The sequence below is a fragment of the Microcaecilia unicolor genome, chromosome 4 (genome assembly GCF_901765095.1).
Source record: "Microcaecilia unicolor chromosome 4, aMicUni1.1, whole genome shotgun sequence".
NCBI lineage: Eukaryota > Metazoa > Chordata > Amphibia > Gymnophiona > Siphonopidae > Microcaecilia > Microcaecilia unicolor.
This window is the reverse complement of record NC_044034.1, coordinates 205910955-205930886: the sequence shown is the minus strand read 5'-3', so window position 1 is coordinate 205930886 and position 19932 is coordinate 205910955. Positions and strand designations below refer to the sequence as shown.

The window sequence follows — 19932 nt, the reverse complement described above, 5'->3', positions numbered from 1 at the left end:
GGGATATACAAATATACAAATATAAATTACATAGGTGGGGGAATAAAACGGGGAGTCTATTAGCATCCATGGTACGCAGTAGATCTGCAAAACATTTTATCACTAAAATTAAAAATAGAGGGGGACAAAAACTAGAAAGGGAGGAAGAAATACAGGCAGCGTTTGTGGATTTTTACAAATCATTGTATGATAAGGGGACTTGTGATGAGGGTAAAAGGGAGGCCTTTTTCCAGAATCTTCAGCTCCCGACACTTTCTCAAGACCAAAGAGAAGCGTTGAATGAGAGAGTCTCGGGTGAGGAAATTCAAGCAGCCATCAAAAAGCTAAAACTAGCCAAAGCGCCGGGTCCTGATGGGATAGGGCCAGAATTTTACAAGATTTTAGGAGGAAAGATAGCAGGGCCGTTTAGTGATCTATGTGAGGCATTGTGCACGGAAGGGCAACCCACGGGGACTTTGACACATGCCACCATCATAGTGCTGCCGAAGCCGGGGCGCGATAAAGAAGTGCTGGGATCTTATCGTCCTATATCTTTACTAAACCAAGACATTAAGCTGTTTGCCAGCATCATGGCCGCCAGGCTAGGGAAGGTGCTTCCCCATTTGGTACATGGAGACCAAACGGGATTTGTGCCGGGGAGATATGCGTCCACAAACATCCTCAGAGCGATTAGTGCCTTGCAGGATAAGGGAGGCAAGACGGGAGATAATATTATTGTCAGCCTAGACGCAGAAAAAGCTTTTGACAAGATACTGTGGGAATATCTTTTCTGGGTGCTTCCCCAATTCGGCATCTACGGGGAATTTCTGCGGGGGACGAGAGCGCTATACAGGAATCCGACGGCACAGATCTTGATAAACAACGCCTTGTCGCAGTCGTTCCCACTGCTCCGGGGCACGCGCCAGGGATGCCCTTTATCTCCAATGCTATTTGTACTGGCCTTGGAACCCCTGGCGAGTAAAATTCGGCAGTCCCAAGAACTAACAGGAATTCGGATAGGGAAGGAGGAATATAAAATAAATCTTTTTGCGGACGATATGTTAATCTTTTTAGGGGAGGCGACTTGTGGTATCCCCACCCTCATAGACATGATCCAACGGTTTGGCTCCTTCTCCGGCCTCAGGATCAATTTTGACAAATCAGAGGCTATGGCGCTATCCAAAAACTGTAAGTGCCAATGCTGTCCAGACTTTCCGTTAACTTGGGCAAAGGGGCCGATGAAGTACTTGGGAGTCTTCCTTCACGTAGATCACAAGGTCATGTATAAAAAGAATGTAGCCGAGAAGGTGGACGGGATAAGAAAATTGTGCCATCAATGGAAAGACCTACCAGTATCATTCTTGGGACGAGTGGCACTTGTCAAAATGGTACTTATCCCTAAGATACTGTACTGCTTACAGATGCTGCCAATATGGGTTCACAGTAAGGATGAGAGGGTATACCGGGGAGCTATAACCTCCTTCATTTGGGGGGGGCGAAGGGCTAGGATAGGTTATGGCAAGCTGGTCCGGGACAGAAAGGAAGGGGGAGTCAACTTACCGGATCTCCGTCTTTACAATGTTGCAGCGCTCCTTAGATGGATTCACGAAATACACACGGGTTGCTTCAAATATGCACCGCCACGGGTGTGGAAATTCGCAGCCCACCCTTGGTCGGTATTTAACACCTTACATGGTAGGAGATCACAGATACAGATCTCTCCTCTTTTATTGCCATTACGCATGGCATGGGATTGGTGGCGACAGAGGGTGGGGGAAGCAGTAGGTCCCTCTCCATTCATAGAATTTCTAGATAATCCTGACTTTCCCGCAGGGAGGGGATCTCGATATTTTAAGGAATGGGAGCAGAAAGGTTGTAGATATGTAGGGCAGGTGCTAGAAGAAGGGGGATCCCACATTCTATCTTTCGCAGAGTGTCAGGCTAAATGGAATATCCCACAACATTTATTTTTTTCTTATTTACAAATCAGGCACTATGTGTCATCCTTGAAAAAGAAGAGTAATAAACTCCCATCCTTTACCGCACTAGATGTAGTGTTCAAGCAACTGCCCCCGGAACGCAATAAGCTTTCAGTCTGGTACCAAGTGGGTAAAACATGGAGGCCAACCAATTATGTGGACACGTTGGCCGCCAGGTGGAGCTCAGGGGTGGGCAGCGCGGTGTCGGCAAGGGAGATTAAGAGATGCTTTGAATTGGCCTACAAAGTAACCCCCAATGTGAGCTGTCACGAAACTCAGTTGAAGATCCTGCACCGGGTGTATCTTACTAGGAGTAGGGGAAAGGCCATGGGACTATGGGCATCAGACGACTGTAATAGATGTGTAAACCACAAAGGTACCCTGACGCACCAATTTCTAGAGTGTTCGGCATTGCGGACGTTCTGGAACGGTGTGTTGGGGCATCTGGACGATGTGCTAGCACAACCTATAGAATGGAATTATAGAGTCCTATTAATGGGCTTGGATTCAGATTTGGTCACACAGGAACTGAACCTGTATCAATGCCGTTTTGTTTTACTGGCGCTGATCCTAGCGAAAAAAATCATCCTACAGTATTGGGCGAACGAAATCCCTCCTCCTCTTACGCAGTGGCACCGTAGCATGAAGCAAATGGCAGGCTGGGAAGGGGGAGGCCAGTTTGAATTCCCATGGGATAGGCCTCCACAGGGCCGCTCTCTTTGGAGAAACAGCTTTGCGAAACTGACACAGCTGCCCCCTGGGAAAGCCTCTAGGGGTTAATGTTTAATGATTGATATTCAAAGGAATAAAGGTTCAAGGGAACCACTGCACAACAACATAACTCATTCGGTACAACCAATCATGGTGACAGGAACGTTCTGTACCTTAGACACTCAGGTCTTGGTTCTGTAGGGGAGGGAGGGGGGGCATGGGTGGAAGGGGGGGGAGAAAAGATGAAAATTAGAGAGGGATGTGCACACAGCGATGAGATAGAACATGTCATTTGATTGTTTGTGCCACTATTGGTTTGCGATGTAACATATCACTATTATTATTATTTTTAAATGTAAAGCACTCGAGTGATAATATGTGTCATTGCTATGTGGAGAACTTTCGGATGTTTGTACGTTTCTCTTGCTAATAAAAAATATTTAAAAAAAAAAAATAATAATAATTCCCACATCTTACATGTGCTTCCACAGGCAGGCCACAGAACAAGCCAAACCTGGAACAGAGCCAAACCAGAACAGAAGCTGGATCAAGGCATCTGAAATTACTTGAACAACAGTCATCAGCTGCCAGACGCAACCCTATATTGAAAGAATCCCTTCTGGCCGAAAGAACATACTGGGTGGGCCCTTGACCGGTCTGGAGGGTCTAGAGGAAAGAAAATTAGCAGGTAAGATCTAATTTCACCTTCCTCAGCAACCCTCCAGACCGGTCAAGACGCTTGGGACGTACCAAAGCAGTAACCACTTACGGGCGGGAACCTCGGAGGCCAGAGGACAAAACAGCTGCCCCGAAACTCGCTTCTTCCTTTGCATGAACATCAATCCTATAATGCTTGACAAACGAATGCAAAGAGGACCAGACCGCCACCCGACAAATATCTAGCGGAGGGATCATGCTACTTTCCGCCTAAGAGGCCGCTACTCCCCTGGTGGAATGAGCTGAAAAGACCTTAGGTACTGACCGTCCCTTCAAGACGTAAGCAGACGAAATCGCCTCCTTCAACCACCTGGCTATGGTGGCCTTTGAAGCCGCAGCCCCCTTCTTTGGACCGCCATAAAGAACGAACAGCCGATCCGAGGCTCTGAACTCCCGAGTTCTAGACAGATAACACCACAAAGCTCGCTTCACATCTAACTTAGCAAGCCGCTGCTGCTCCAAGTCCCCCGCCAAACTCCCTAAAACAAGCAAAGAAATGGTCTGATTCACATGAAATTCCGAAACTACCTTGGGCAAAAAGGAGGGCACTGGCCTCAAGGTAACCCTCTCCTTGGAAAAGGATAAGAAAGGAGCCCTACAAGACAGAGCATGAAGTTCAGACACCCTACGCGCTGATGTAATAGCTACCAAGAACACCGTTTTCAAGGACAAATCTTTGACCGTAGCCGAGACCAGAGGCTCGAATGGAGGCCTGACCAAAGCTTCTAAAACAAGATTCAAATCCCACGGAGGAACCAACCGACGACAGGGAGGCTGAAGCAACTTAACACCCTTCAGAAAACGTACTACGTCCGGTGCAGAAGCTAAAGACTTTCCCTGAATCCTTCCACGAAAAGAAGATAAAGCCGCTACCTGCACCTTCAGAGTAGACAAAGCCAAACCCCTGTCCAAACCATCCTGCAAAAATTCCAACACCTCCAGGACCGAGGAACGCAGTGGCCTCACCTCCCGATCTCGACACCAGTGCTCAAAAAGTCTCCAGACCTGAACAAACGCCAGGGATGTGGACTGTTTGTGGGAACTTAACATTGTAGCAATGACCCGAGAAGAAAAACCCTTCTTCTTCAACCTGTGCCTTTCAAGAGCCAGGCCATAAGAGAGAATGGAGACGGGTCCGGCAGCACAATCGGGCCTTGACACAACAATACAGTCTCTGTTAGCGGAAGAGGTTCTGCTACCGCCAGACACACCAGATCTCCGAACCACGGACGACGGGGCCAATTTGGAGCTATCAGAATCACCCGCCCCGAGTGACGTTCGATGCGCTGAACTATCCTTCCGACTAACGGCCACGGAGGAAAGACATACAGAAGCCCCTGCGGCCATGGCAGCAGAAGGGCGTCTATTCCTTCTGACCAAGGATCCCGTCTGCGACTGTAGAACCGCTGTACTCACGCATTTCCCGCTGTCGCCATGAGATCCATCACTGGCAGACCCCATACCGCCACAATGCGATTGAAGACTGTTATTACATGAGAATTCATGGAAAAAAAAAGGTGAGAAAAAACAGAACAGAATATAGAAAGACAGAAATGAAGGTTTGACCACAAATAGAGATCAGCGTAGACAAGGGCAGAGAAGCAGGTGTGTTAGGTCAGTGCAAGGCATGAAGACATTCAGGGAAGGAAGTAAAAAGACAGAAGAATAAAAGAGTATTTAAAGTAGGGGTGAGGACAGACAGAACATTGGTGCCCAATACCCCTGAAGGGTGAAAGAAAAAGAGAAAAAAGTGATAGAAAGATAACATAGAACATTTGAACGCACAATATAAGTATCCCCTCTTGCGTTCAAAAGAAGAGAAAGGAGGATAGAGTGAACGGTCAGCGTACGGCTGGTCACCACTGTTTTAATTTCCCCCTCTTGGACCTCTTTCTGACTCCAGATCACACGGGGGACTAAAGATACCTATTTCACATAACAGGTTCTGTATGGTTTCTCCAACCTCCATTGTCACCCAATCTCAGGAGGTCTACTCTGGGTTTGCATTAGGGGCTGTAATCGAATTCTAATTCCCATAACTACTGCTTTCAGTCTTCCTGGATCTAGGTATACTCTGGGCCATTTATGTTCCCAGATAATGCCTAATAAAAATCTGTCTAAGTTTCTCCAGAGACTGAGTGTATGTGATGTGCCTTGTAAGCTAAATGTAAGGTAAAGAGAAGATAGAATAAAGACAGAGATAGGTTTAAATAGATAGATACATTTTATTTCTTACCCAAGGACAAGTCTTCAAGTTGGTACAAATACAGACATCAGACTTTAATCAGGTACAATCAGCAGACAGATTCTGGGTACGACCGGACAGAGCCCTGCCGTCTGACAGAAGCGTTGGGGAAAATTCCAAAGCTATGGCAATTTGTCCCCTCTTTTATACACAAACCTCTCCATAGAAGTCTATGGTGAGGTACCTAGCTCTCAATTTCTGAGATGATACTTTCCCACACAGTCTTATCAGCATGTTTTGGGAAGCGTTGAGATAACAGTTCCACATCTGTCTGTGTCGCAATACTTTTCACACCATCTTAAGAACTCTGTATAACCTCTGTAGCCTTCTATACAAAACTAATAGACTCCATTTTGTTCATCTGATTTAAAGTGACAGTTGTACCAGTTTGTGTCAGGACTCATTGTTCAGACCTGCTTTTTACAGATTCTGAAATATTAAATCATGTACTTGTTATTTGGCCTAGTCGGTACTTCTTCATTTATTGTAGGCTTCATAGCTTTGGCCCTCACTATTCCAGTGGTAGATCCAAAGCTAGGCCATATATTAACAAGACCGATCGATGAAGAGACCATTCGCCGGGATCTAGGGTATTTCTGCTCAGAAAATCCGCGTCCACGTTGTCCACCCCTGCTACGTGGGTCGCCGACAGAGCCTTAAGATGGACTTCCGCCCATTGGCACAACTGAGCCGCTTCCTCCGCGACCGCGCGACTCTTTGTGCCTCCCTGTCGGTTGACGTACGCTACGGCTGTGGCATTGTCGCATAGCACCCTGACCGCCCTGGCTAGGAGCAGAGACTGGAAGGACTGAAGCGCCAATCGAATGGCCCGGGTCTCCAACCGGTTGATGGACCACTGAGCTTCCTCCGAGGACCAGCGGCCTTGCGCTACTTGGCCGAGACAGTGAGCCCCCTATCCTGACAGGCTGGCGTCTGTGGTGAGGACTACTCACTCTGGGGGTTCAAAAGGCATGCCCTTTTCCAGGTTGCGCGTGTTGAGCCACCAGCAGAGACTGAGACGGGGGGTTGCACTCAGGGGCAAGCGCACCTCTAAATCCTGCGATTGCGGAGACCACCGACTGAGCAGAGCTGTCTGCAACAGCCGCATGTGAGCCCTGGCCCAGGGCACCACCTCTATTGTCGCCACCCTCATTCCCAGCACCTGCAGATAATCCAGCGCCGTCGGAAGAGATTCCGCAAGAAAAAGACGAATGCGATCCTGCAGGTTGCGAATCCGAAGAGAAGGCAAAAACACTCGACCGTCGCCTGTCTCGAAACGCACCCCCAGATATTCCAGAGACTGAGCCGGAACTAGATGGCTCTTGCTGCGGTTCACTACCCAACCAAGAGATTCCAGCACCTCCACCACTCGAGCAGTAGCCGCTACGCTCTCCGCTCTCGACTTGGCCCGAATCAGCCAGCATCTAAATACGGATGCACTAGAATCCCCTGCTGACGCAGCGCCGACGCTACCACCACCATGACTTTGGAAAAGGTGCGAGGGGCTGTCGCGAGACCGAAGGGCAGCGCACAAAACTGAAAATGCTTCCCTAACACAGCAAATCGAAGAAAACGCTGATGCGACGGACGAATGGGAATGTGAAGGTAAGCCTCTGTCAAATCCAGGGAAGTCAGGAACTCGCCCTGCCGAACCGCCACAATGACTGACCGCAGAGTCTCCATGCGAAAGGACGGAACCTTTAGTGCCGCATTGACCCTCTTGAGATCTAAAATAGGTCAAAAGGAACCTTCCATTTTCTTTAAAACAAAATAGATCGAATAACAGCCCGAACGTTGCTGAGGGGGAGGAACCGACACTACTGCTCCCAGACTGAGGAGACACCGCAAAGTCTCCTGCACTGCCGCCCGCTTGGCCCGCGAATGACAAGGGGACTCTATAAAAACTTCGGGTACTGCACTTTCGAACTCTAGCGCATAACCCTCTCTCACCACTTCGAGCACCCACTGGTCTGACGTGATCTTGGTCCAGCTCTGGTAAAACTGGCTCAGCCGAGCCCCCACACGTACCAGAGACTGAACCCGCACACCTTCATTGGGAATTACGGGCCGCACCTGATCCCCCCGAGAAGTCACGGCCTCCACGGCGACCTCCTCGAAAGGACTGGGTGCGCTGGAAAAAACGACCTCTAGAAGTTCCACTAATCCTTCCCGGCCTATACTGCTGAGCTTCTTTAAACAGACCACGTGCGGAGATACCTCTGGAACTGGCTTTGAGACGAAACTCCGGAAGACGAGGAACCTTAGCATCAGTAAGGCCCCGCACCAACTTATCCAAGTCTTCTCCAAAGAGCATAGAACCCTTAAATGGAAGAGAACACAATTTGGCCTTAGAGGCCGCATCTGCGACCCATCCTCGCAACCAAAGGGCCCTACGCGCTCCTACCACCAGGGCCATATTCTTGGCTGAAGCCCTAAACAAATCGTACAGGGCATCAGACAGGAAGGACGAGCCCATCTCTAACTTAGCCAATTCCTGAACCCCTGAAGAACCGACTTCTACTGAATCGTCGAGGAGCTTCTTGGCCCAGCGAAAGCAGGCTCGAGCCACTAAACCCCCACAGACCGAAGCCTGGAGGGCTAGGGCCGACAAATCAAAGCTACGCTTAAGGAAAGATTCCAACCTCCTGTCCTGGGGATCTCGGAGCGCGGTCCCGCCATCCACCGGGATAGCCGTAGCCTTGGTGAATGCCGTAACCACTGTATCCACCGTGGGAGCCTTAAAGGAGTCTCTATCCTCCTGCGGCAGAGGATAGAGCCTCGCCATTGCCTTAGACACCCTACAAGGAGCGTCTGGGGCACTCCACTCCTGAGAAATCATCTCCCTGAGATCCTTATTCATGGGGAAGGACCGCGCTTTGCGTTGAATACCTTTCACTAAAGGGTCCACCTGACCTGCCTCTCCCAAGGGGGCTTCTGTCTGTTCAAACCTCAGAGTGGAAGTCACCTGATCAATGAGCTCCGTAAGCTCATCCCTATGAAAAATTCTGACCACAAAGGGATTCTCACCAGAAACGGAACATTCCGGCTCCTGAGCACCCTCGAAGCCCTCAGATTCTCCAAAATCACTGAGGTGCCCTTCAGAATCCCTGAGAGAAAAACAATCCCCCTCATCAACCCACTCTACACGGAATTTTTTAGCGGGCATGGAGCTACCCCTGTCCTCCAACTGGGGGGGGGGGCCCGATTTCCATGCTTGATACAGCGTCCACACAAAATCAGGGGGAAAACCAACTCCTCCTGTGCTTTCAGACGGCCCCTTTTGAACCAACATAGGGGAAACAGGCCCAAAAACCGCCGCCTCCGCTGAACGCGCCGGAGTCAAAATGGTGGCCGTTCCCGCCGAAACCGCCGCTTCTGTAGCCCGCGCCGGAGCCATCATGGCGCTCGTTCCCGCCGACGCTCCCTCTTGCGAAACCGCAGGCAGAGGAGAAGCAGCGCACACTGCCCCTTCCGCTGACAACACCGGAGGAGCCGCGGACAGCTGTTTCGGCTCACCGCAGAGACGGCACGGCCCTCCCGGTGTCTCTATGCCGTGTCGGGAACACGCACGGCAACGGAGAAGCTTGCCCGCCATAGTGCCCTCGAAAAGCCACGAAAAACACAGCGCTGCGCCAACGACGACCTGCTTCCTTAAAACCAATAAACACAAAGATCGCGCTGCTCTCCCTCTCAGCACAGGTAAGTAGAACCAAAATATCAACTATCCTGATGGATATAGAGCACAATATGGCAGCTGCTGATTGTAGGGCACTCAAGGCTGCAGTACTCAGAAAGCAGCCGAGGCACAAGGCTGCCAGCCTCAGAGAGGGAGAGAGCAGCACCGGGGGAGGGACCCGACTAGCAGGTGTGACACCCCAAGGGGAATAGTGAGCCCCACCGGACCCAGAGCCCCGAAGCACAAAACTTTTTTTTTTTTTTTAACACACGTACAGGGAACTGAAATAATAAAGGAAGAGCAGGAACCCTCTCCTTGTCCTCAAACGGACCAAATCCTGTCTCTATCAATAAACTACCTCACCAGACCATTGCAGACTGCACAGGATGTACTGCTACCTCTGCTGAGACTGAGAAAATACTAGTTAGTGGAAGGACTGCACAGGTTATATAGGCAGTGTTCAAAGTTCAGTGTTTTCTCAGTCTCCCTCTGCTGGTAGGAGTACATAACCCATGCGTCTTGACCGGTCTGGAGGGTTGCTGAGGAAGTAATAATTTTCTAAAAGAAAAGGTTCTAGGTTGGGGCCAGCATAAATGTCCTCTTACAAAATACTCACTCACCAGTGCAAAAAAAAAAAAAAGGTTTTAAATGGTAGCATATACTTTGTGGGTGAACATGCATAGGAGTACAGTTTGGCACAGCGCACAAGTATGCATGTAAATTATAGAATAATTCACACACATACTTGACAAATATTGGCGCAGACATCTACACCAGATTGAGAGCGGGTGTAACTGTCTGCAACTACCACTTACGTTAGTGTTTTACAAAGGAAAAGTAGGCGCCTATTTGTCTTTATAAAATACTGTAGGCATCATATAGACACCCTAAATGGTGCTTTAACTAGGTGTCTCCTTATAAAGTAAACTCATAATTTAATGTTTATTAATTTCATTAAATGCCCTTTGACTGAACAACAAGGCAATGAATAAAGAATAGCCTCATCCTTTCTTTTTTACTGCTTTAAGCATATTTGGAAAAGTGAGCTATAAAAGGGAAAATACAATAAAAGGTTGTAACTCCAGCATCTACAGATCCAGGAATCAATCCTCCCAGAAAGCAAAGGCTTTGTTCTTCACTGATCCCTAAGCAGAAAGCAAGGGTAGGTCCTAAGCAATACCAGTAGGCTTGAGCATGGCCCATTATCTAGCTTAAATGTGATTAAATGTCTGATACAAGTATCCACATCAAGAATGTTGCTTACTTTATGGATAAGCACAGTGCCACATAATCCTCTTCTTCCAGCTTTCTTCTGTGCTGCAAAAGCGCAGTCATCAGCAACAGTCACCATCTGCACATCTAACCCCTCTGCCCTGGCCCTCTCCAGAGCCAGGCCAAAGTTCAGCCGGTCCCCTGTGTAGTTCTTCACAATCAGGAGGGTTCCAACTGCAGGAGATAGTAAATGGAGAATTACTGTATCAGAAGACAACTCCACAGATGTAAAATCTGCTATATGGAGAAGGATGTGCATGCATACCTGAACCTGCTTGGGCCACTGTACGAACTGCTGCCAAAATACTGCCCACTGGAGGAGAAGTAAAGACTGCTCCAGCTATTGCCCCTGTAAGCATTCCCTTCCCGACATAACCTTCAGAGACAAAGCGAGAGGGAAAAGATGGGAGAATCAGGAAAAATTCCAGATGTATGAGCTAGTAACTAGGCTTTACCAAAGAAAAAGAACTCCTTTTCATTCACTTCCAGCAGTGTTGCCTTTGACACCCACCTCTTGGGTGTTCATTGCCATTTTTCAGATTTACCTGCATGTGCAGGTTCATGTCCAGAGCCCCCTCCAGAGAGAAGAGCTACTTTTCCTTTGATCTGGTCCAAGTCTGCTCTCAGAACCACCCGATGTCCCTGCAGAATCCGGACAGAGGGATGGCAGGACACTATCCCACTAAGTGCATCATCCACACAGTGCGGCACAGAATTCACAAGTTTCTTGTAGACCTGAGGTCAGGGACAAAAAAAAAAGAAAATGGACAGTGAAAATTCACCCCATTTTCCAAGCATAGTGTAAAGGCTATCTTGAAACACCCAGGATAAATAATAGAGATTATAACTTTCCACAGCCACTACTCCAGGAGGATGAATTACTGAAAGAGATATTCCCATCCCCACCAGTGCTGGCCTTCCGACAGCCACCCAATTTAAAACACAAGCTAGTGAGAAGCCAGCTCTCAACAGAGACCCAAAAAGAAGAGAATGGTACACATCCTTGCAATATATCCAGCTGCAAACTATGCCAAAACATTTCACAAGACCCCACAGTCATTCACAAAGGAAAAATATTCAACACAAAGGAATCCTTCACATGCTCATCTTCCAATGTAGTATATGTCATCCAGTGTAAAAAATGTGACGAAGGGTGCTATATTGGAGAAACAAGCCAGATGCTGAAGAAGAGATTTAATTTACATAGACATATGAAAAATGCCAGTGCAAAACAGGATGTTACCTCTGTGGGACAGCACTTTACAAAACCAGAACACTGTACTAATGATTTCATAGTGAGAATACTTAAAGGAAACTTTAAAACAATACAGGAACGCAAGACCTTTGAAGTCAAAATGATTAAATATTTTGACACCCACCAGACAGGACTTAACGATCTGGGTTTTCTAGCCCATTATAAACCATGAAATTTCACTGCTTTGACACCCTCTGATCACCATGCATAGCTCCCTGTCCCCCATCCTCCCAGCCCTCTCTGTTTCTCACCTAGCTCACCCCTCCCTCATCCTTTCAGACTGTCACTGAAACACTTTGATGTTTCACTTACATATGCTGTTACTTATCAAAATTTGCTTATTTCTGATCTGACGAAGAAGGGCTACCTTCGAAAGCTAATCAAAAAATGTATTAAGTTAGCCCAATAAAACAGGTATCATTTTATTTTATTTTCTATGTTTTATTCTATTTCTATTGACTAACTCTCCACAGAATCCCTGCCAACTGTAGCAGAACTCCAGGGCCCATAGAAACAGAAAAATATAGGCGAAGACCATATGGGCTATCCAGACTGCCCATCCATGCCATCTACTCTCCCTATCACTCCCTTAGAGATCCTGTGTACTTGTCCCAAGTTCTCTTGAATTGAAATACTGTTTTCATCTCTACCACTTCCACCGGAAGGCCAGGTTACTTCTGAGTCTATTCCCTTTCTCCTTCATCCTATGCTCCCTCATTCCAGAGCTTCCTTTCAAAAGAAAGAGACTTGACTCCTGTGCATTTATGCAGCATAGGTATCTAAATGTCTCTATTATATCTCCCTTCTTCTGCTTTTCTTCCAAAGAATACATATTGAGATCTTTAAGTCTGTCTCTATACGCTTTATGACGAAGACCACTAACCCTCTGGACCGACTGCATCCTGTTTATATCTCTTTGAAGGTGTGGTCTGCAGAACTGTACACAATATTCTAAATGAGGTCTCGTTTGCTCCAGGTACTAAGACTTAGATTGTGAGCCCTCTAGGGACAGAAAAAGTACCTGCATCGGAAGAACGCCGAGTTGAAGGTTCGTTTCTAACAGAGAGAGGAATGGAGGGCCTTGAGCCTGTGAGACCGCCACGAACTGAGGAGGCAGGAACCGAGGGTCAGGATAAGCCACCTGTAAAGTCTTCTGAAAGGTTTGCGATTCCAGTTGAGTTAGTAGTCAAGCCAAAAGAGGTTACACTCGACGCTTTATGGGATTTGGTTTCTAATCTGGGACAGACTTTTTTGAAGCAAATTAATGAGACTGTACCTAAAGTAAATTTATTGGAAACTGCTATACAAGAGATAGAGGAAAAGACTAAACTTATTGAAGATAAAGGAGAGAAAATGGAACAAAGAGTTATGAAACTGGAATCAGTACAAATGTTGATGACAAATGATTTAACAAATCTTAGGAGAAAAACTGAAATGTTTGACAATTATACCAAAAATCATAATCTAAGATTTGTTAACTTTCCTAGGATTATGACTGTTACTCCTCTTGACATGTTAAAACGATATATGCGAGAAATCCTGAATATACCAGAACATAATTTGCCCCCATTTACCTTAGCATATTATATACCAGGAAAGGAACCGAATCAAAATTTGGAAAACCCATTAGACGTATCCCGTTTGCTTGAGACTTCTGACACAGAATTAGCAGTGGCGGCGACTTTGGTCGCAACCACTGCATTATTACCCGATAAAGGTTGGATCTTTCGTCTATTTTTCCGAAATAAAGATAAACCCTTTTTGGGTTTTAAAGTATTATTATTTCCTGATGTCTCTAAGGAGACACGTAGACGAAGGAAACAATTTTTGCTCCTTAAGTCTGAAGTACTGCGCTTGGGGGGCACCTTTTTTTTAAGATACCCCTGCAAGTGCATAATAAGACTTGTTGAGAAGAAATATGTCTTTACAGAACCTTCACATCTGACAGCCCTGATAGCATCGTTGACTAGGGATAAGCGTTAAACTATAATTATATTAACTCCACTTAGTAAGAATAATGTGATTCCTTAGTTATATATTTTTCCTTTTGTATTTTTACATGATTTACTCCCTGAATTCCTAAATCTTGGATCCTAAATTATGGACTTGAGTATCATTGCCTATTTAAAGGAAAAATGTATTTACATTTTCTGTAATATGATTATCCTTATTTTTATGATGCTTTTCCATCAAGATGTTTTTCTTGTATAATATGTTTAAATTGAATAAAGAATTAAGATTAAAAAAAAGAAAAAGTACCTGCATATAGGAGCCCATATCGCCACTTCAATGAGTGGCAGTAAGGGCTCCCCGCCGCATGGCCAAGCGGTAAGAGTTATCTCACCATGTGGCCATTTTATTGGGGGGGGGGGCTTTTACCGGCTGCGGGACAAACAGTCCCCACTGCTAGCACTAGGCCCTTTTTCCTACAGCTTTGTAAAAGGACCCCATAATGTGTAAAGCACTGTGTATGTCTAGTAGTGCTATAGAAATGATTAGTAGTAGTAGTACCAGAGTCTTATACAGGGGCATCATCACCTCCTTTTTCTTATTGGCCATTCCTCTTCCTGTGCACCCAAGCATCCTTCTAGCTTTCACTATGGCTTTTTCTACCTGTTTGGCTAAGTTATTTTTATTTTTTATTACATTTGTACCCCGCGCTTTCCCACTCATGGCAGGTTCAATGCGGCTTACACATTATATACAGGTACTTATTTGTACCTGGGGCAATGGAGGGTTAAATGACTTGCCCAGAGTCACAAGGAGCTGCCTGTGCCTGCAGTGGGAATCGAACCCAAATCTCACTCCTCTTTCATGCACAAAAGATCTTCACCCCCCTAAACTGTACTGTTCTCTCAAACTTTTGCAGCTCAAATACATGACTGCATTTTTTAGCATTAAATCTAAGCTGCCAAATTCCAGACCATTCCTCTAGCTTCACTATGTCCTTCATGTCTACCTTATTACAAATTTTGGTACCATCCGCAAAGAGGCAAACCTTATGATGGAAACCGCAAAAAAAATCAAACTATGTGGAAGTTAGGCAATTGCCTAAGTAATACCAAATTACCTGTTTTTTTTACCTGTATATAGACAGATATACACATGTATCCTAGTTTGTAATGTTATTAGTCCAGTACACATCCTGGAATACTTCGGAATTGGAGGAAACGTGCTTAACTGGTTTAAGGATTCCTGACAACAAGATCATACCAAGTAACTGCGTTCCAAGATGGCCACCAGGTAGGAAGCTCCGTGACGAGCTCCGGGGACCCTAGGGATTAGGACTTACCCGTGCTGTCCTAGACCCTCCCGGATCGATCAGGGGGGAAGAGGAGGGGAGCGGACATCGGGGGAGCCGTCGGGCGAGATCTGCGGCGGCTTCCTTAGTCTCCGACGTGGGCGTGCAGCCCGAGTTGACTGCGGCTATCTGCCGCCTGCCTGCCGCGTGGCTGCGGCCTTCCCCCACTGTCGTCCGGCTCCCGCGGCCTCTCTGCCTTGCCCCGTGCACTCCGGGGGAGCCCGGGCTCAGGGTCTCTGCGCGGAGGGGCTGGGCGGGCCGTAGTCTGCCGCACTGGTCGCACCTGTGGTCCCGTGCACTGCCGCCGTGCTCCCCGGCCGGAACGGCCTGGGCGCGAATTGCAGTTGCTGACCACGCGGTGGCTTCAGGGCGCGACCAGGAACAGTGGGAGGCAGAGTCCATCAGCCCCGGCCTGCGTCTCGCTGCGTCCAGCGCCCTTTGCGTCGGGCCAACAGAAGCAATGTCCACTGGCCCCAGCTTGTTCCAGTCTGCAGACCCAACTTTTCCCTGCCTGCTCTGATCCATTGGCCTGTTCCAACCCACCTGCCTGTTCTGGTACATCTGTTCGGAGTGTTCCAGTCCCCCTGACCCGGCTTCACCCTGCGTGTTCCAGTCCGCCTGATCCGGCTTCACCCTGCGTCTTCCAATCCGCCTGATCCGGCTTCTCCCTGCGTGACGCAGATTCTTCCTGCATGCTCCAGTCCGCCTGATCCAGCTTCTTCCTGCCTGCTCCAGTCCGCCTGAACCAGCTTCTTCCTGCCTGCTCCAGTCTGCTTGATCCAGCTTCTTCCTGCTTGCTCCAGTCCGCCTGATACAGCTTCTTCCTGCCTGCTCCAGTCCGCCTGAACCAGCTTCTTCCTGCCTGCTCCAGTCTGCTTGATCCAGCTTCTTCCTGCTTGCTCCAGTCCGCCTGATACAGCTTCTTCCTGCCTGCTCCAGTCTGCCTGATCCTGCGTCTTCCTGCCTGCTCCAGTCCGCCTGATGCAGCTTCCTCCTGCCTGCTCCAGTCCGCCTGACGCAGCTTCCCCCTGCCTGCTCCAGTCCGCCAGGTTCAGCTTCTTCCTGCCTGCTCCAATCCGCCTGATCCAGTTTCTTCCTGCCCGCTCCAGTCCACCTGGTACAGCTTCTTCCTGCCAGCTCCAGTCCGCCTGCTCTAGTTTCCTGACTGCCTACTCCAGTTCGCCTGATCCAGCTTCTTCCTGCCAGCTCCAGTCCGCCTGCTCCAGCTTCCTGACTGCCTACTCCAGTTCGCCTGATCCAGCTTCCTCCTGTCTGCTCCAGTCCGCCTGATCCAGCTTCCTGCTTGCTCGTTCCAGTTCACCTGCCGATCCTGCTCTCCCTGCTTGCTCCAGTCCATCTGCCTGATCCAGCTGTTCCAGTCCGCCTGATCCTGCTCTCCATGCCTGCTCCAGTCCATCTGCCTCAACCTGTTCCAGTCTACTTGATCCAGCGTGTTACAGCCTGCCTGCTCCAGCGACTCCCTTACTCCAGGCCCTCTCCTCCAGCCAGCTTACTCCAGTCTGCCTGATACAGCCTGTTCCAGTCCGTCTGCTTCAGCTTGTCCCAGCCTGTTCCAGTCTGTCTGCATCAGCTTGTCCTAGTCCGCCAGCTCCTGCTTCAACCACTCCAGCCTGCCACTCAACCTGACTACTAGCCAATCATTGACTTACCACCAATCACCTGACTGTCTACCACCCACCCTGAAACCCGCCTGCCTCCCAGCCCATCCTCCTACCAGCTCATCACTCTCCTGCCCGACTGCTTACCCTCACCTGCCTGTCTCCCAGCCCACCTACCTTCCCTTTGAACACCTCAGTCACTACCCATGGCCCCCATTCACATCCTATTCCTTGCCCTGTCCCTCCCTAATCTTTTCTCCCTCTCACCGCTGTCTTCCACACAATCTCACTACCCATCCCTGTCCTCTTCCGCCCTCCCCTACCTACCCCTGTCCCCCACCACCTCTCCATCCCTACTGTCTTCCTCCTCCTTCCTAGCTCTCAACCTTCAACACCTCCTTCCTGCCATGAACCCTTCCCCTTTCCTCCTAAGCGCATCCCGTCTTCGTCGCCTTCGTCGCCCTTCCTCACCCACCCTTCTCCGCACTCTCTTGCTCCTTCTCCTGCTATCCGCGGGTGACATCAATCCCAACCCAGGTCCCCCACACCTGTCCTCGTCCTCATCTCATCTATGCAAACGATCCCGCGATATCTCCAATTTCATCCCTATTCCCCTCCTCCCCCCCTCCTCCCTCCCCTTCTCGTGTGCCCTGTGGAACGCCCACTCAATCTGCAACAAACTCCCCTTCACCCACGATCTCTTCATCTCCCATTCCCTTCATCTGCTCGCCCTAACTGAAACCTGGCTCACCCCGGACAACTCTGCCTCAATCGCAGCCCTATGCCACGGAGGTTATCTTTTCTCCCATTCGCCCCGCCCAGTCGGCCGCGGTGGCGTCGTCGGACTACTACTTTCGCCCGCCTGCAGCTTCCAACCTCTCCACCTACCTCAGTCTCACAGCTTCTCATCCTTTGAAGTTCACTCCATCCGTCTATTCCACCCACTGCCACTCAGAGTTGCAGTCATTTACCGCCCCCCTGATAAATCCCTCCCATCCTTCCTTACCGACTTCGATGCCTGGCTCTCCGTCTTTCTTGAGCCCTCATCCCCATCCCTCATTCTCGGTGACTTCAACATCCACACTGATAACCCTTCCGATTCATATGTTGCTCAGTTCCTCACTCTTACCTCCTCCTTCAACCTCCAACTGAGCCCCACCACCCCTACTCACAAATCTGGCCACTGTCTTGATCTCGTCCTCTCTTCTTCTTGCTCACCCTCCACTTTCTGCGTTTCACCTCTTCCTCTCTCCGACCACCACCTTATCACATTCACACTTCAGCACCCTCCCCCTCACTCTCGCCCAACACTAACTACTACGTCCAGAAATCTCCAGGCTGTTGACCCCTCCACCTTATCCTCTACTATCTCTGATCTCCTCCCTTCCATCTTGTCCTCCACATCCGTTGACAAAGCTGTCTCCACTTACAATGCTACTCTTTCCTCTGCTCTAGACACCCTTGCACCGTCCACCTCCCGGCCCACAAGACGTACCAATCCCCAGCCCTGGCTGACCCCTTGCACCCGATACCTTCGCTCCTGTGCCCGTTCGGCTGAACGCCTCTGGAGGAAATCTCGCACCCTTACTGACTTCATTCACTTCAAATTCATGCTATCCTCCTTCCAATCCTCCCTATTCCTCGCTAAGCAGGACTATTACATCCAATTGACCAATTCCCTTAGCTCTAACCCTCGTTGTCTATTCGCCACCCTCAACTCCCTCCTCAAAGTGCCCTCTGCTCCCACCCCCCCTTCACTCTCTCCTCAATCTCTGGCCCACTACTTCCGTGACAAGGTCCAGAAGATCAACCTCGAATTCACCACTACTCCCTCTCCTCCTCTTCAGCCTATATCTCACGCTCTCATCCAACCTACCCAGCCCTCCTTCTTCTCCTTTCCTGCTATCACCGAAGAGGAAATCGCCCATCTCCTCTCCTCCTCAAAAGCCACCACCTGTTCCTCTGACCCCATCCCCACCAACCTACTTAACACCATCACACCTACCATCACCCCCACCATCTGTCATATACTTAACCTCTCTCTCTCCACTGCATCTGTCCCGGACACCTTCAAACATGCTGTGGTCACTCCACTCCTCAAAAAACCATCACTTGACCCTACCTGTCCCTCCAACTACCGCCCCATTTCCCTCCTACCCTTCCTCTCCAAGATACTTGAACGCGCCGTTCACAGCCGCTGTATTGATTTTCTCTCCTCTCATGCCATCCTCGATCCGCTCCAATCCGGCTTTCGCCCCCTACACTCAACAGAAACGGCACTATCTAAAGTCTGCAATGACCTATTCCTCGCCAAATCCAAAGGTCACTACTCCATCCTCATCCTCCTCGACCTCTCCGCCGCTTTTGACACTGTCAATCACAACCTACTTCTTGACACACTGTCCTCCCTTGGGTTCCGGGGCTCTGTCCTCTCCTGGTTCTCATCTTATCTCTCCCATCGTACCTTCAGAGTATACTCTCATGGTTCGTCCTCCTCCCCTATCCCGCTCTCTGTTGGAGTTCCTCAGGGATCTGTCCTTGGGCCCCTTCTTTTTTCAATCTACACCTCTTCCTTAGGCTCCCTGATTTCTTCTCATGGTTTCCACTTTATGCCGACGACACCCAGCTTTATCTCTCCACACCAGAAATCACTGCGGATACCCAGGCCAAAGTCTCGGCCTGCTTATCCGACATTGCTGCCTGGATGTCCAACCGCCACCTGAAACTGAATATGTCTAAGACTGAACTTATTGTCTTCCCACCCAAACCCACTTCCCCTCTCCCTTCACTTTCTATCTCAGTTGAGAACACCCTCATCGTCCCCGTCTCATCTGCCCGCAACCTCGGTGTTATCTTCGACTCCTCCCTCTCCTTTTCTGCGCACATCCAGCAGATAGCCAAGACCTGTCGCTTCTTCCTCTATAACATCAGCAAAATTCGCCCCTTCCTCTCCGAGCACACCACCCGAACTCTCATCCACTCTCTCATTACCTCTCGCCTTGACTACTGCAACCTACTCCTGACCGGCCTCCCACGTAGCCATCTACTCCCCCTTCAGTCCATCCAGAACTCTGCCGCACGTCTTATCTTCCGCCTTAACCGATACACTCATATCACCCCTCTCCTCAAGTCACTTCACTGGCTCCCAATCAGATACCGCATACAGTTCAAGCTTCTC

The 19932-nt window shown here is 49.0% G+C and overlaps 1 protein-coding gene across 10 annotated transcripts in view; it reads right to left on the bottom strand.

The window, feature by feature from the left end:
* The window catches only part of TKFC (triokinase and FMN cyclase), a 262264-nt gene that overhangs the window by 157011 nt on the left and 85321 nt on the right, over positions 1-19932 (bottom strand). For all 10 annotated transcript variants that reach the window (XM_030201156.1, XM_030201154.1, XM_030201157.1 and 7 more), the window contains exons 3-5: positions 11125-11314; positions 10845-10955; positions 10572-10753 (exon numbers count right to left, since the gene is read on the bottom strand). In XM_030201156.1, coding sequence (XP_030057016.1) covers positions 10572-10753; positions 10845-10955; positions 11125-11314 — 483 coding nt within the window. The remainder of the gene's footprint in view (positions 1-10571; positions 10754-10844; positions 10956-11124; positions 11315-19932) is intronic.